The sequence below is a fragment of the Lonchura striata genome, chromosome 1 (genome assembly GCF_046129695.1).
Source record: "Lonchura striata isolate bLonStr1 chromosome 1, bLonStr1.mat, whole genome shotgun sequence".
In the NCBI taxonomy this organism is placed as follows: domain Eukaryota; kingdom Metazoa; phylum Chordata; class Aves; order Passeriformes; family Estrildidae; genus Lonchura; species Lonchura striata.
The window spans coordinates 33690065-33707450 of NC_134603.1; the positions used below are offsets into that span (position 1 = coordinate 33690065).

Here is a 17386-nt window from a genome sequence, read left to right on the forward strand (position 1 = left end):
TCCAGTCCCTTGACTAAGTAGCATAAGGCATTATTCCATAGCTTTGCACATCTGGATGGGTAGTTGTGGTACAGTGTGCTTTGAGTGAAACTACTGCATTGGTATTGCTGAAAATGCAGCTTCCTCAGCAGCAGTAATGTTAAGGCTGTTCTGATCATGCGCTGGTACCTGAGTGTGTTTGGCTTTTGTGCAGGAATGATTGGTGGCAATGCCCCTCGGCCTGCCATGGCATCTGGAGAGTGGGGCAGCCAGGCTCCCGCGGTGAGGGTGACCTGCGCGCCCACGGCTGGCACCATGAACCGGCCGGTGCAAGCAGGCATGATCCGCAACCCCACGGCCAGCATCCCCTTGAGACCCAGCAACCAGCCTGGCCCAAGGCAGATGCTTCCATCTCAGGTCATGAATATGGGTAAGTCCATGTGGAGCTGTTCCTTTTGGCGCATGCTGGATTGTTAAAGACAAAGCAGGAGAAAAAAAAAGAAAGTAAGAGATCTTCAGTTCATTTATAGATTCAATAAGAGCCATATCACAGTGAAATTTTCCTGTGAACATGGGAAAGAAGGTGTCTAAAATGCTAAATTTTAACACGTTTTGAGATGGACAGCTCCTGCTACTCTGTAGCTCCACAGTTGTGTGGCCAAAGAAAGAGGACATGAGGTTGCCTTGGTTCACTAAAAACTGTGGAGTTTTTTTAAACCAAATGCTGTGGAATGATAATTGTTCCTGGTCACCTATAAAGCAAGTGCATTATAATACTGACTCTATGTGCAGTCTTTTTCTTACACTTGTCTTACTCATTTTTGCATCTACAGTGTTGTATCTGCTATTTTATAATTCTGAACTATCAGAATACTCATGTTTTCTCAAAATTTAAAAGGAAATTTTAGCAAAAGAATAATGATGCTTTTAAGTGTAATGTTGAAGTCTTAATGCTTTTGTTTGCTTTTACCATGACTCAGTTGAAAGAACAAATATGCAAGTAGCTTCTCTTCAGAAAAGTTGCATGGTTATTTTTTCTTCATTAGGGCCATCTGAATTGGAAATGAACATAGGAGGACCTCAGTATAGCCAGCAGCAGGCACCTCCAAATCAGACTGCACCATGGCCAGACAGCATCTTGCCTATAGAACAGGCAACTTTTGGTAATCAGAACAGGTGAGTCTTGGTGTCACATCAGATCACAGAGATTTTGCAGGCCTGTAATTTACACACCTCATGGAAACTTAAGTTCTACATAAAACATTCACCAAATGTACATCAATTTAAATTTTGTATTATTTTGTGCTCGTGATATGTATGTGTGTTTCAGTTATATTTATAAATGCTCTCTTTGCTGTGTAATGTCTTGAGTGAATTGAGAGTTCTGTATCACAGTGAATGCTGCCAGCACTTGAGGTATAGTTGCACCATTTTTCACCTCTGGAGCATTAACGTAGGCATGATTCTGTCCGATTTTGCTGTTCTTATTGTTAACAATTACACTTAACACTAAATATGGAAGAGTGCCAGTAATACTAGCTATGACTGTGTAGTCGTATCTGTCCCTTCCTGCAGCAGGGTAGCATTTTAAGTGATGGACATGGTTAATTATGTTTTGTTTGGGTTTTTTTAATTGACCTAAATTCTGTAAAAGAGGAGGAAGGAAAGATGAAGTGAAAGGAAAGCTGCCTCTTCCCTGAAGTTAGCTCCTCCTCAGGTAATCAGAACTGCAGTTTGGTCACAACTCATTAACTCATATGTAATGTATTAATAACTTCATTCATTATCAAGACTTTTAAATGGTGACACAACTGTTGTAAGCAGCTTACATGTCTTAAAAAAGAGCCATGTCTTCTCCAAAAGGTTTGCAGCTTACTTTAGAGTGACTTCACATATATGGAATGTCTAAGGAATGCAAAATGTTGCATTTTGCAATCCTTAGACATTCCATATATGCAAAATGTTGGTGTAAGTAGTAAGTCAAGGGATCACTGAAAAGAAAATTAAGTAGATACATTTGGAAAAAAAGTATGTTTGAAAAAAATGTTAATCTTCTGACTACATTCTCCTAGTTTCCATTAGGATGCCTGAAAATATTATCCATAAATATATGTGGCATTTACTTTCTTATATTCTATGCTTTTTGAGATGTTTCCTAGTGTTTCCCTCAGTTAGCATATCCATATGCAAAATGCACTGTTTGTATAACTGAATTATTCACTTTAAAAACTACATTTCTTAAAAGAAAATACAGGGTCATGTCTGGTCAGCAAGCCAGACAGTTCATTCTTCCATTTTTTTACCTTTGCATTTGTCATAATTTCCTTATATCTGATTAATTTCCTTATAGCTGAAGATGGTGGAAAAAACTCTCATTGCATTGCGTCTGAAAGTAACAATATTTAGATCATTTACACCCCAACCAGAGACAATTAATTGGTTGATGCTGCCATTTCTTGCTTTATTAATCTCCAAGATTGCTATTCTTATAATATGATGGTTGCCATATATTAAATGAGTAAAAATAATTCTTAAATTAAAAATTAAAATTGTCAATGGGGTATATAAAATAAATTGAGAAATTGTAATTGTCATTTTTTAATATACAGAATTTGACAAATGTTTGATTTTCTTTATCATGTGTATTCACTCATTTGCAATTTCAGAGAAGATTTTTTGCTAGCCTCATCAATTGTTTTTCCATATAATGGATCCCTTCTTAGAAGTTATCTTTAGAGTTTGTAAGCAGTTTGAATCAAAGGATTTTTTTTCTCTTTCCTCTTTGCTGATTTATAATTTCATCTATGAGAGTTAGGTAAATTTCTCTATATATGAGTTTGATTAATGCTTTGCAATATTTTAAAGGTGTATTGTATATCCTTCCTATTTTTTTTAACTGTCTGGGATCCAATTAAAAAGAATATATTTTTATTCGTTTTCCTGCCTGCCATCCTTTGAGTTCATTCAGTGTGCAGCCTGACGATGCAGCTCTCTCCCACTTAGCTTTGACATAGAAATTAGACTTCCATGGCAACCATATAGCTCATTATGGAAACTAAATACACAAACATGTTTCTTTGTTTTTTCTAAAGAGACATGTAAAAAGGGTTCACATATAGTGCTCTTCCTCCCTCCATGGGTGACAGCTTTTGTTGTCTCTGAGTAATTATCTGGGATGGGATTCTTCCACGATGTGCATATTGTAGCTGCCTTTTGCCTGTAGAATGCTCTGCTCTTTTTCTTTTCTGTTGCAGTTTTGTGGTGGCATGCATGAAGCAGGGCAAGTGTGTGAACTGCAGAACAAAAACATGTCATTTGGCTGTAGATAAGGTGTTATTTCAGATTTAGTTTGTTTCTCAGGAAATTTTGTCCTTTGGGTTTATAGCAAACCTTTATTCTGCCATTGTAACTGCAAGTGTGCTTCGCATACAAATTCAGGGGTGAGGTAAGCAGGATTTATAGAGTTACCACATGCTGCTTGACAGTACCCAAATTCTTGCTGATGTTCTTCCAAGGCACATAACAAAGTGCATAAACTGATACCCAAATGTGCATTTGGGGTGAGCTGATGGAGTGTTTTGCTGCAAGCAAAAAGGGGAATGTCCTTTTCTCCCTGCTCCCTCATGCTTCTGCCCAGCTCTTCCAGATGTTCAGCTTGTGCAAGATCAGACAATCCATGGACCTGTTAGTGACCTCTTTGGCTTGTTTAGCCTGATAGAAAACCAGTTGAGGGGAGAGTCTGTGGAAATGAGTACTACTTGTGGTAGTATACTTCATCTGACATGAGACATTCAAAGTTACGACTAGTTTTAAAAATAGTTGCAACTAGTTTTAAAAATAGTTACAGTTATAGTTTAAAAAAGCTACAACTAGTTTTAAAAATTTTTAAAGTTATTTAGCCTTCTGTCTTCTGTATTCTATACTGACTTCTCAGTTCCTCTGTTGACCCTGTAATATGCAGTCAGCACTTGGGCTACCTTTATTGGGCTTTCTTGCTTGTTAGATACACCACACTTGTAGGGTCTTGACAGGCGTTAGTCTTTGGGTAGCATAACTTCCATCCAGAATAACTTTTTAACCAAAATTGGCAGTGATTAGAACGATTTCTGTCTCTACTTGTTAATTCAGTGTGAGTACTAATCGTCTGATATTATTTCATGTTTTCCAGCAGCTGTTTACCAGCCCTGTGTTCATGTTTTGACAGGCAACCGTTTGGCAGCTCACCAGATGATCTCTTGTGTAATCATCCTTCATCAGAGTCACCAAGTGATGAGGGTGCTCTTCTGGATCAGCTTTACATGGCATTAAGGAATTTTGATGGTTTAGAAGAAATTGATCGTGCTCTAGGAATACCTGAACTAGTGAGCCAGGTATACTGAACGTGGTATTTTGCATGTATCAGATATTGCTTTTATAAAATATGTTGTCATGGTGAAATTGTAAAAATTGAAAACACTTCTTACAAGCTAGGATGGTGGAAGTCCATTTAATGGCTCAGTGTCACCTGAAAACTTTTCCCTCAGTCCCTGGTTTAGTCTCCCTCTCCGCTGCCACCCTCAGCTAGATATCCTTCTGACCTGCTTTATGCAACTAAACTGACCAAAACAAAAAATTGGTAGTCAGAGAAACAGCTGTAGGGGGACAAAAGGTAAGATCATGGCCAGCAACAGAATATAGGAAAGAGGAAAATAAGAGCATGAAGACCTAGGAGCAGAGGAACAGGGTCAAGAGCTTAGTGTGGTGGGGGCAACAGGGTTTTGGATTAGCAAACCTGAGATGAGTAAATTCACCCATGGTTTTTTCCTTAGTAGATTAATGTGTGTTAAGGGATGAGATTTATCTGAGGCAGCTGATTAGATTTCAAGGACTTAAACTGTAATTTTTTTGTCTAAATTTTGAACATGCTTGCTGCACTCTTTCATCCATTCTTCTCCAGTTATTTTTGTTGACTTCCACGTTGTTCTTCCCTGTTTCAGTCTTATACAAAAAAATGTAGTAAAAATAAAAGTATTTCAAGTAGAAGTTAGTTCTTGACATTTCTGGCATCAGAATTTTATTTACAAAATCAATATATGCTTGTACAATACCTTAATGTTGTTAGAGGAACCTGCAATACCCATTTCATTCCCCAGCACTCATCAGCACCTTGAGGATTAATTGTGAACCAGCTCTGCATTTTAGATATGAAATAGGACCAGTGAAATTCTGCTTTGAACATGAGAAAGCTATCTCCAAGCCTGTTTGGTACAAAACAGAAGTCAGTGAGGTGTAGAGCTGCAGATACAATTTATTGGTGAACTTCAATTTTGCCCAATGAAACTTCCATGCAATATTATAGAGGTTTTGGAATGCCACCACCAAAAAATATGAATAATGGTTTATTTCAAATGAAGCAGTAAATATGTTTCTATTTAATTAATAATTCAGTGGAAACAGTTAAAGGATCTTGCAGATAAGAGGACTGCTTCATTTTAAAAATGTGTTTTTTAAAATAGCCTTCGAACATTTTACAGCAGCTTAAAGACTTTCATGAGGGCACTGAAATTTAGATTAACTTCATTTTCAAGGTCAGTGTGGAATAAGCTATAAAATTATTCTGGCTAGAGCAAATACTAGGGGAGTATCTAAAATGGAGTTCAGAATTGTGTTCATTTATTTATGCTAATGGATAATCAGTTAGTGCAAAAGTGCCCTGAACGAATTAGGCACTCTGTTCACATTAGCTTCTGTAATAGTTTCAGGCATCTTTATTTGAAGTCATTATTTTGTTTAAAGATACTGATAAAAATCTACCTATTCATTTGTGATACCTTTGAATTTATCTCAGATTGAATGGCAAAAATATAGTAGCATCACTTTGTTTACAGATTTTGATCTAGCATTTGTCATTTCGGGTTTTTATTCATTAGAAGAGTAATGCAATGTCTGTGTAAAGAACACAAGAAAGATAATGGAGTTTTATTTAGAGAAAAAAACAACAAAACAAAGGAAAAGAGAGAGGAGAAATTTGTCTCCATGAGTATATTTTGATAGTTAAATATACAGTTCAGCTTATTTTTAAGTTTTAAATTGAGGTAAAGAAAGCTAATGTAATTTTCTGTTTCAAAACATTCCCATCCTAGAAGGTTGTTTTCTCAGGCTGTCTGTATTAGTCCCGTGTAATTCTCTGGAAAGCCGTGTCCCACCAACTGTTCTGTTGTTGGTGTGTTTCCGCAGAGCCAAGCTGTCGACCCCGAGACCTTCCCGAGCCAGGAGTCCAGCATGCTGATGGAGCAGAAGGCTCCGGTGTTCTCGCAGCAGTACGCGGCGCAGGCGCAGATGGCGCAGGGCAGCTACGCGCCCATGCAGGACCCGAGCTTCCACGCCATGGGGCAGCGCCCGGGGTACACCGCCCTGCGCATGCAGCCCCGGCCCGGCCTGCGGCCCGCCGGCATCGTGCAGAACCAGCCCAACCAGCTGCGGCTGCAGCTGCAGCACCGGCTCCAGGCGCAGCAGGTACAGCCCTTCCTGTGCCCAGCTCTCCCAGGTGGCACATGCGGTCAGCTTGCTCCAAATGGAGCGGCTCTTGCTGCCTTCCACTTCTAAGCTAAAATTTAACAGGAGCCACAATGAGTTTTGGCAGGATAGTGCTTTGCACATTCTCTTTTTTGATCTTCTTTTTTTCTTTTCACATTGTTCTTTGTATAATACGATACAAGAACGGGACCAGTATTTAAGCCTAGATCTCACTGTCTTTGAGTAAGGTTACATTGGTGCTTTTTGTTATATACATATTTTTCTATTTGCTGTTACCTTGACTATTCTGCCAATCTAACTGCTTTTATTGCTGCCTGTTGCCTGTATCCTGCATCCTTTTTTTTCCCCGTGGCCTTGATCTGCATCTGAGAATTAAGTTCTTGTTTCTTGTTTTGTTTTTAAATATAGAGGTTTGTAGTACTATCAGTGGGATATCAATGCTTATTGTATTTAAGGAGGAAAGATCATTTCTGCCTTCAGTCATCAGGATAAGGTCTAATTTGGGGTAAACCTCAACAGTCCAGTCCCAAAGTGAAAAAGAGTATGAACTATGAAGGGAGCATGTTTTGTATAAACAGCGTAGTGCCTGGGATGTTATTTTTATGCTGTATTATCTCTTTAAGAAACAGTATTCTGTGAATGGGAGTAGGATTTGAGGAGGAAAATTAGTCACTGCTTGGATAATGTAGAACTAGGTCTACAGACCAGCTGATCAGGGAAGTATATCTGTATGACTCTGTATGCAGCACTTCTTTTTTTCCTTTTCCTTCTAAAAACTTCTGGGTTTTGGTGTTGGGGTGGTTTGGTTTTGTTTCTCTTTAGAATCGGCAGCCACTGATAAATCAGATCAGCAGCGTCTCCAATATGAATCTGTCTTTGAGAACTGGAGTGCCAACACAGGTGAGAAAAATAATACCTTTTAAAAAACAAAGTCACTTCCTTTTTTGCTTTCTTGCCCCAGTATAATGCAATAGTAATGCTATGTGGCAAGTACACTATCAATACAAATACTGTAATCTGTGTGATAGGGAGTATTTTGCTGTTTCATTTCTGAGAGTCATTCCCATTTTTACATGGGATGGATGATTGTTTAATAGATTTGATATAACTGCATTTTTAACCATGCTTCTCATTTCCTAAAGATGTGTGTTTTTAAAGAGCTGCTCCATTTGCAAATGCAAATCACTGCAAATACAAATCACTGAAGCCTTAAACACTGGTATTATTTCAGTTACTGACTCTTGCAGTGTTGGAGGTCTTTCCCAGCAGAAGCATTAGCAAGATTATCCTCTTCTGGTTTGTATTTCTGTTAGTTGTGTGATGAGGGGGAAAAAAGCTGGAATTTGAGATTGCTCTAGTGGAGATGCCTCTGCTGGCTGGGTTGCCTTGGAAAGGTTATTGATGGATGGGTGGCGGTGGTTTTCCCTCAGGGCCCCATCAACGCGCAGATGCTGGCGCAGAGGCAGCGGGAGATCCTGAGCCAGCACCTGCGGCAGCGGCAGATGCAGCAGCAGCAGCAGCAGGTGCAGCAGCGGACGCTGATGATGCGAGGGCAAGGCTTGAGCATGACTCCCAGCATGGTGGCCACCGGTGGCATCCCGGCAACCATGAGCAACCCGCGCATCCCGCAGGCAAATGCTCAGCAGTTTCCATTTCCTCCAAACTACGGTACTGGCTCTACTTCCTCTCTGTGCATTTTGTCAGTCCTTACCTCCCCCATGTTCCCCCTAGTGGTCCACAGGCTCTTGCCTGGTGTCCTGGGAACAGTGAAAAACATGGCAATTTTGGACCCCTTGGAGGTTCCACTTTCCTAGCTCTACTACCAGTTACTCTCCAAGCACTGCTCTTTCTTTGAGCAGCAGCAGAAGTGCAGTGTGTGTGTTTGTTTATATATAGATTTCTGCAGATAAATATGTGCACACACACACAAATACATATATGTGTATGTATTTGCTTGATGGACTCTGAATTTTGAGTGAGCTAAACAAAAACCTCTTAAATTTAAGTAATATAAATCAGTTTTAGCTAAGGCATTCCATTTCCTATCCCTAACTCAATGTATAATATAATTAATACTGTTTCCTTTCTTTGTTTTACAAAGCTACAAACCACTTTGTTCTGGGCAGTTACCTTCATACAGTTATTGTTACACAGTTTCTTTATTTATACCTACTGTGTAAGTTATGTTATAATTGTATTAAATAATATGTTATGTGAAAGTTCTATTGACATAACAAATTATGTCCATCCAATCTAAATTTGATACCTACTCTTACCAGTTTATAAGACTGGTTAAAGACACATTTGCAGGTATGAGCTCTTGCTTTGTTTTAACTCTGAATGTACAGTGGGTAAATTTCTCATTTTCTTTTTCAGGTATTAGTCAGCAGCCTGATCCAGGCTTCACAGGGGCCACCACTCCTCAGAGTCCACTGATGTCACCAAGGCTGGCTCACACTCAAAGCCCCATGATTCAGCAGTCTCAGGCTAATCCTGCCTATCAGTCCTCTACGGAGATGAATGGGTGGGCACAAGGGAATATGGGTGGTAACAGGTAAATCCAGAAGAAAACCTAAATGAACATACAGAGTAATGGGGTCACTTATAGTCTACATGTATTTTTGGGCTCATTTTATGTAACTGTTTGCTCTTTGTTTGTTGCTAACTATCTATCCAAAAAGAGATTTATTTTCAATTTGGCTTGACAAATTGGTTTAATTTGTCTTCATACAAGGCAAAGTGAGTGCATAGCTAAAAGACCTGCATCCACACAATGCATTGTTTTGTTTGTTATAACTGATCAAACACTGTGTGCCCTTAAGAAGCACCTGTGCTGCATGGTGAACTCCAGCCTAATGTTTGTGTAGATGCATTTCTTCTGCATATGATTTTCATCCCACACTGCTTTTGACATGGCTGGATCAGCTAAACCAGAGCCTGTGCATTCTACTGTTCTGGAATTGCAGTGAATGGATTACCACCTCCCACTTTAAATGCTGGAGTGTAACCAGGTTCAGCCCATTAGTGTTTGCACATGTTGGGGATCAGCTGTCATTCGCTGACAGCATTGCAGCAATACCTCACCCATGCAGTCACCTTTACAGCCAAGGCCCCTGCCCCAGTGGGTGTAGCTCTAATAATCAATCTGTCCAAATCGAATGGGTTGGATGTTGAACACTATCACTAGGCAGCAATGAGCTCCAGATGGCAGTGATCTGAGCTTTTCCTTGGAAAATGGGGGTAGCTGTCAGGTACAGCCTGTATCACTTGGCACTGGGGTGCACACAGCTGTCTCTAGCACCGTTCTTTTGTCATCCTGAAGTTCTCAGGTTTACTGTCCCTAGCACAGCAGCAAATCTTTTTCTTGACAAAGATTTAATAAACACAAAACACTAATATTTTATTGATGAGGCTAATCCAAGTAAAGTTCCCCCTAAAGCAGCTGATTTATCTCTTATCCTCATCCTTGTGCATGCCTCATCCTCATGTTCTTCCTGAAACATCTGCAGGAGGCATAGTTGCCACTGTCATGGCTTCTGCCAAAAATGGCAGCAGGGGCAGCTCCATAAGTCCAATGGTTGGCTTTGCTAAACTGCAGCTCTACAGCAGAGACATGTCAAATGTGCTTACACAAGCCAGTGAGTATTCACAATGATCTGTAGTGTACTGTTTCAGCCAACCAGATAACAACTTAAAAACGGGGTGAGGTGGCCTGAAAAGACATGGAATTGGAAGCAAGAGAATGGTGGGATTTTATGGGCTTGGTTCTGTGCCCAGAATGCCATTGCACTCCACCAGGTCTCAGAGTGCACAGCAACAGCCTAACACAGTACCCAAGTGCATTGAGTATTAACCCTGAAAGATTTCCTCAGCTGTGGGAGCAGTGCTTCACAGGGAGTGGGAAGTCAGCCACTGATACTGGGACACAGTAGCCCTTACAGTATTTCAGTCTAATGCACATCCTCTAAACAGACACATTGTCAGTAATAATTCCTTCTTTGGCTGTTGGATTATGCTCAGACTAGAAAAGATTGATGTATAAACAGTGTGTGTAAACATATTTTAGGAAATGTAAAGAAGTCTGTCATATAACTTTCAGCATAATGGGAAGGAAGATACTGTCCAGAAAGCATTTGGAGTGAATAAAGTCTAGGGTGAGGTTTCCCACAGTTACTCCCCCGTAAGTTGTTCAGAAATGCCCTTAAAGAAGCATAGGTGGTAATTATCTTGGATTTTACGTTGTTTCTTATAGTGCCACATTTTCAAAACCTGATGCTAAGACCTAGTAAATAAATTTCTGCACAATTGCATGTTTGTATTTGTGAGCCCACTTGCCATAACTGTATGTGCAAATCTGGTATTCATATATGCAAATAGCCTATTTTGCAAAAGAAAGTTTATTACCCTGTCTACAATTTCAGCTCAGCAGTCCTGCACTGTACTAACACTGGAGGTTAAAGGTGTTTTCCTCTCTTTCCAAAGATTACTTTAAAATACATACAAAGCTCCTTTAGGCAGCTAATTGGCTGTTCTTGCATGTGCATAACAGATTTGTACTCTGCCATAGTTTCACACACAAAGGCATGTATTTTTGTACACAGACATGGGACCTTAAATTTTGAAAATCTACTCCTTATACATTAATGCAGTTTTTCCTTTGAAGTTGGAATAAATGACAGTATATACAAATTCTAGCTTAAGATACAATTTTAAAAGTTTCTTAGTGGCTTCAGCATTCTAAGTCTGACGCATTGCTTTTTCCATTCCTTGCTGTAGCATGTTTTCACAACAGTCCCCACCACATTTTGGGCAGCAAGCAAGCACCAGCATGTACAACAATAACATGAACATCAGTGTATCCATGGCAACCAACACAAGTGGTATGAACAACATGAACCAGATGACAGGGCAGATCAGCATGACCTCAGCGACCTCTGTGCCTACATCAGGGTTGTCCTCCATGGGTCCTGAGCAGGTGAGAATCTAAGGTTGAGAGATGACAAGCTGGAGGATTTGCTTTTACTTCCAGTAGATTTTTAGGTCCACTGCATTATGGTTCTCTTACTAGTTGTATTGAGAAATGATGATGTTAAAAGGACTTTGGTTTTAGCTCTGCACTTGAAGCCAAGGTGGTCAGTGAGGTAGAGAGAGCACTGTAGCTAGCTCCTTGATTTCCACGGGAAGCACATGCTGATGGTAGCTCCTGTTCTCAGTAGGTAAGTGTCTGTAGCACAGTTGCAGTTGCTGATTTTCCTGGCAGTGGAGGCTAGAATTGGATGGCAGGCAGCTGCTTCCTAGAGAGAAGAGTGAAAGCTGCCCATGTAGGCAAGGTTTAAAAGATGCTTCAACTGCCACAGTATTTGTAATCCCAAGCAATAAATATTAAATCAGCTTTCAGAGTTATCCATGTGGCAACTTTACAAGCACTAAATGCACATTTTTTTGTAATGTGGTGCATATAAAATAGGTTACTGAATCAATAGGTAAGTAACCTGTTCTTTTCTGCTGAGAGGATATTTACATACTCATTTGATACTGCTACTTAGGATATCTGAAATAAGAAAAGATAACATTTCTGTTTGTCAACCTGTAATTAAACTCTCTCAATACATTATTAAGTGTTTGAAAAACAAATCCTTTTAATTAACAGGTTAGTTAATTATATAATATAATTAATTAAGGTTAGTTAATAAATATGTTCATTTCAAAGCTGACCTTCAGCTTGTTCAAAACACAGCTTGTTCAAAAATATAGGCTTGAAATGATGGACTTTCCTTAGAAATATTGGCAGGAGGGTACCTCTGATGTCTTCAGGTAACATCTGCTATGGACATCTCTTGCTATAACTTTTTTCTGATACCATAACGTTCTAGTTTGAATTTGGTTATGTTGATGGCTTGTTAATGTATGACTTTTTTCCAGCCTAAATTTGATAACAATTTTCCAATGTTGTCCTTCAGCTTAAATAGCTCTTTTCTTCTCCTGTATTTTAGAAAGATTCTATCAACATTTTTTTTGTTAGTTTGGGTAGATTTTTTTTTTTTTTGTTTAGTTTTGGGTTTTGTGTAAACCAAAACTTGTAAGCCAAACAAGCCATGTTTTTTCAGTCTCTTAGGCTTTAAACTCCGTTTGCTTTCCTGCAGCTGTTATAGTTTGAATCAGTATTTCCTAAGCACTAGAGCCATGTGCATGACACTAGTTCTTCCCCATTTCACTTGGAATACTCTGACAGATATAGCTGCAGATCACATTTGTCTTTTACAGCTGCTACATACTGGTCACCCAAAGTAATTTTGATACTCCCAAACTTGTCACTTCCTCTGATATTCCCTGTTGCTAAGCCAAATTATAGCAGACTTTCTTTGTTATTAGTTACTGAGTTAATAGAGTTGTACACATTTACTGTAGTAAAACAATAGTAAAACCAAAAAAGAAAAGAAAGGGGATTTAAAGGTTATGACCTGATCTGATTTCTCAGCATGCCCATGCTACACAATTTTTCCTAGGAACCTGAACTGACAAACTGCATTGTAGAAAGAGATCTGGTTTTATTTCAAAGATTTCCATGCAGGCTACTGTTTCACCTGGCACAGCTGTCACACTGCTTTTCCTTCCTGTTAGACTACAAGATCTTGTTTCAAGATAACATTTATCTAACTTCCAGTAAACTAAATAGGTTGAGGTTCTTTATCCATCTCAACATTCAGGTTTCAACCTATCAGTCCCTTTTTTGGATCTGCTTTAAACTCTGTTGTTATAATCTCCTCCTAGAAACATGAATTGATTAACCAGAGACAATAATTTAATGGTGACTGCACCAAAACTGTGTAGAGTCAAGTTCTGCTTGTAATTTCTCTTCCACTGTAGGGGTTGCCTTGGTTCTTTTGGTGACAGTGTCACACTGAAACCCTTATGATGGTCACCCAAATTCTCCTCAACACATTCTACATAGATTAAACCTGCATTCTTTGTTCCCAGAAGTATTGCCTCCCTCCTGTCTCCATAAAACTGCATTTCTTAGATTGAGTCTGTTAAAGCAAAGTGCTGTGGCTCATTCTGTGATAGTAACCTGTTTTCCTCCTGATTTACCACCCCAGCATTGTGTCATCTGCAAGAAATGTTTTATGCTTGGTCTAGGTCAGAGGTGGCCAACTGACAGCTGAGGGGCCATTTCTGGGCCACAGGACAGTACTTTTTCGTCTTCAGGAATGTGCTGTACTGTTTTGCATTTTCTTTCTTGAGAAACACAAGTAACTAAAAATGTATACTTAAATACTAAAATTGACACTTTTTTTTTTCCTGTTTTCAGGGCATAGTGTTTTAAGTGACATCTTTATTTAGCAATTGACCTAGACTCTGCTAAACTTTTTATTGTAACTGGTGGTTTTCAAAATGACTGTATTTTCTGTAATTCTGCTGACTGTTGCCATTTCATTCATTCTTTGGGGTTTTCTTATATTGTCACCTACACTTTTGTTTACTTGTTAAGTGTCACTTTTTGTTCCACAATACATAATTTGAACTTCACATGCTTGTCTCTTTCTAACCGCAGTGAGACTAACAGTGATTCACTGTTACTCTCTGCGAATGTGTTCTAGCTTTTGAAAAAAACTCAGCATTATTACTATTGGATAGTTTTGGAAGTAAGATCTTACTACCTAATAATAGCAGCTATGCCTGGTGAGAAGCAGGTATATTATCCCTGGTGCCAAACAGATTTTGTTGGCTCTCTCCTCTCTTGTTCCTGCATGGTAAGATGAATCCTGAGAAAGCAATGCTGTAAATTTGGCAAATTACACAACTAAGCATGACAGACTTTTTGCTTGTGCAGAAACATACAGCTTCAATACTTTCCTGTGACTGTGTTCAGAAAATTGTGGAGACCATTCCTAAGAAAAGCATGCCACTGCACATTTTCCCATTTAATGTTACCTTTCTCCCATTGCTTACAAACAGAAGAGTATTGTTAAAACTATGTCAGTAGCTGGTATAATTTAGCCTACGTGTTATCTCATCGGGCTTTGAAAAAAGTGTGTGGTGGTTTGCAAGCAGCAAAGCCACATGAAGTTAGGAAGGTAGTTACATGTTTCTGCTTTCAGAACTTTGATAGCAGGGATTTCCTCTTCAGATAACGCTGACATAATTTATGGAACCTGCTTTGTAAAATATGCATAAGGGTCATAGTATCAGGAATGAAATCTTTGCTGTTGACTGTGAAGCAGAATAATATAAGTCAAATACATGCTGTGCAAGAGGAGTGCCTAGCTATACAGTCACTTCCCTGACTTTAGCATCGTCTCAGGAGTGGATGTTGGTACATGCAAGTAGTGTAAAGCTCCTTCTTTAATTCCCAGCCCTCCTCCCAAGATATTTTTTAATTCATTATCCTTAATAATATCTTGTTACCAATAGGTTAATGATCCTGCTATGAGGGGAGGCAATCTCTTTGCAAACCAGCTGCCTGGAATGGATATGATAAAGCAGGATGGAGATGCAGCACGGGTAAGAAATGGGGTTTAGGCACAGCAGAACTGTGAATATACTGTGGCTGGAGCGGGTACAGTCCCTTTTTACTTACCAAGTTACAAGTGCCCTGGATAATAGTAATCAGTGTGAGGGAAGGTTGCTCTATAGACACAGAGACGGAAGGAAGGACAGACGGACAGACAGACAGAGGGCGGCTGAGCGACGCGGGGGAGGCGCCACCTAGCGGCGGCCTCCCGGGCCGGGGCACGGTGAAGTTCCCTGCTGTTAAAGAAATTGGGGAAATTGGGAACATCTGTCTGAAAAGTTAATAACATGAGTGAAAATGAAGAATGTGAAAGTACTGAGGCAGAAGTAGTACATATATTTTATTGTATCCCTGTCCTTTTTGTATTTATATGTATTTAAAACTTCCTGGACACCAATTCTTCTCACATCTTCATCTTGCTCATACAAACATGCAAGTGTCTGTCTCCAAGAGTGAGGGATATGTACATAAAGAGTCTCTTCTGCAGCCATTTCATGGTCACTTTGATTAATAAAAAGAAGCAGTGTATTCTGGTCTAGCAGAAGTTGTTACATACCAAGGCATTATAGTTCCAACCCCCTGCCATTAGACCAGCTTGCTCAAAGCCCCATCCAACATTGAATACTTCCAGGGATGAGTCATCCACAACTTGTCTGGGCAACCTTCCAGTGCCTCATCACATTCATAGTAATGAATTTCTTCTTATATCTAATCTTAACTTACACTCTTTCAGTTTAAAGCCATTGACCCCTGTCCTGACACTATATGCCATTGTAAAAAGTCCTTCTCCAGCTCTCTTTTAGGCCTTTTTAGGTACAAGAGATGGTGGAGAGAAGTCAGGGTGCAGGTGGAAAAATGTTAGCGGCATGGCTCTTGGCAGGGAATCTCTAGGGTGTAAAATTATAATAATAGAGTCAGTGCCACGATAATGAGAGGGGACAGTAGCGATGCATAAGAGAAGCTTTGTTGCACCTGAAGAAAACAACTTCTTCAAATCTCTTAAATTATTTTGAAAAGGTACATCAGACTGCACTTAATGATTTTGCATTTATTCTACTAATGTACCTCTGACTGTCAATGAAAACGGAGTTTATATGCTCTATAAATACCTTTCACTGAACTTTGATCTGTAACAAAGGTTAAACTGCTTTTTTCATGCAGCTGAGCCATAAACTACTCCTACAAAGCTTTGTTGTTTTTTTTTTTTTAAGAAAGTTTAAGCTATGTAATTAATGTGCAACTTCTGCATTGCATAATTTTTTTCAAGTCGCTGGTATAGTGGGAGAGTTTATTTAGTATTTCTCTGGAGATACTGTTTCCTAAATGTGCACCCTGAAAATAAGGAAATCTTTGGATTTGCACTTTTGTTTCCACTTCAAAAACCACTAACAGGATCCCTGAACTGCCTCTCAGCATGTTAGAAAGAGGAGTCAAAGTTTAGTTTGTCCATATTAGTCAGGGCATGAGGGATGTGAGTGTGGTGTCTCTGTGCTGTGATGAAGGAAGGAGCCACAATCAGGGCTCAGTGCTGCCCATGGCTGGTCACACTCAAGTAGCTCCAGCTGCACCAGCTAAACTGGGAATAGGAGATGTACAAAACATGTAGGACCTTGCTTTCCTGCTTTTACAGGATAATTCTTGACACTGACTTCATTTGTCAGTAAAGCTGCATTTCTAGGCCTTGTGTGAATGCAGAGGAAGGTGTAGTAAGGTCCAAAGCACAGTGTAGGCAGCTTCCAGAAGGCAGCCTAGCAGCAGACTGGCAGAAAGCTGCCTACCCACCAGCACTGTCCCTGAGCAAACAGGGCCTTCCTCATTCGTGACAGGAAGCTGTGAGCAAAGAGCTGCTCCACAGCCAGAGCCACAGGATGCGAGTGAAAAGCAACCCCAGGGGAGGAGGAAAATGGGTTTGGCTGGATTGACTCTCTGACCTGACTGACCACAGCACCCCATGGGAACAGGCATTTACAGGGAGAGGAAGACAGAAAGGCACAGATTGCAGCCATTGGAAGGAGTAGTCTTAAAGCAACTGTGAAAACCACATCCTGATGTTTTTGTGAATAAGAAAGAAGATAATCAACTCAGCTGAAACCAGTTTGTACTATATTTGTGTAAAGACATCACAAGGGTATTAAGTATGATGTAAAAAACATCTCTAGGGATCCGCAGCTGAAGCTGGCTTTACTTCTTTATTCCCTTTTTCATTATGAGTCTTGGAAGGGAAAGTTAGCCAGGGCAGTTGTTTTCTTTGACAGTGATGCAGTACTGAGAGAGATTTTTGCACATATTCTGAGAATGAGACTTCTTTTAAACCCTATTGCCATGCCTTCAGCTGGAGTTTACAAGAGGCGGATGATCTTGAGTTATTATAACATCAGG

The 17386-nt window shown here is 39.7% G+C and overlaps 1 protein-coding gene across 3 annotated transcripts in view; it reads left to right on the forward strand.

Moving 5' to 3' along the window:
* The window catches only part of NCOA2 (nuclear receptor coactivator 2), a 187007-nt gene that overhangs the window by 165214 nt on the left and 4407 nt on the right, over positions 1–17386 (forward strand). For 2 of the 3 annotated variants that reach the window (XM_021543379.3, XM_021543378.3), the window contains exons 15-23: positions 194–409; positions 1026–1155; positions 4184–4349; positions 6196–6474; positions 7318–7395; positions 7926–8163; positions 8872–9049; positions 11272–11470; positions 14908–16326. In XM_021543379.3, the coding sequence (XP_021399054.1) occupies positions 194–409; positions 1026–1155; positions 4184–4349; positions 6196–6474; positions 7318–7395; positions 7926–8163; positions 8872–9049; positions 11272–11470; positions 14908–15015 (1592 nt within the window). In that variant the 3' untranslated portion in view covers positions 15016–16326. Of the gene's footprint in view, positions 1–193; positions 410–1025; positions 1156–4183; positions 4350–6195; positions 6475–7317; positions 7396–7925; positions 8164–8871; positions 9050–11271; positions 11471–14907; positions 16327–17386 lie in introns of those variants that run through there. The other variant, XM_021543382.3, reaches the window with a different exon arrangement.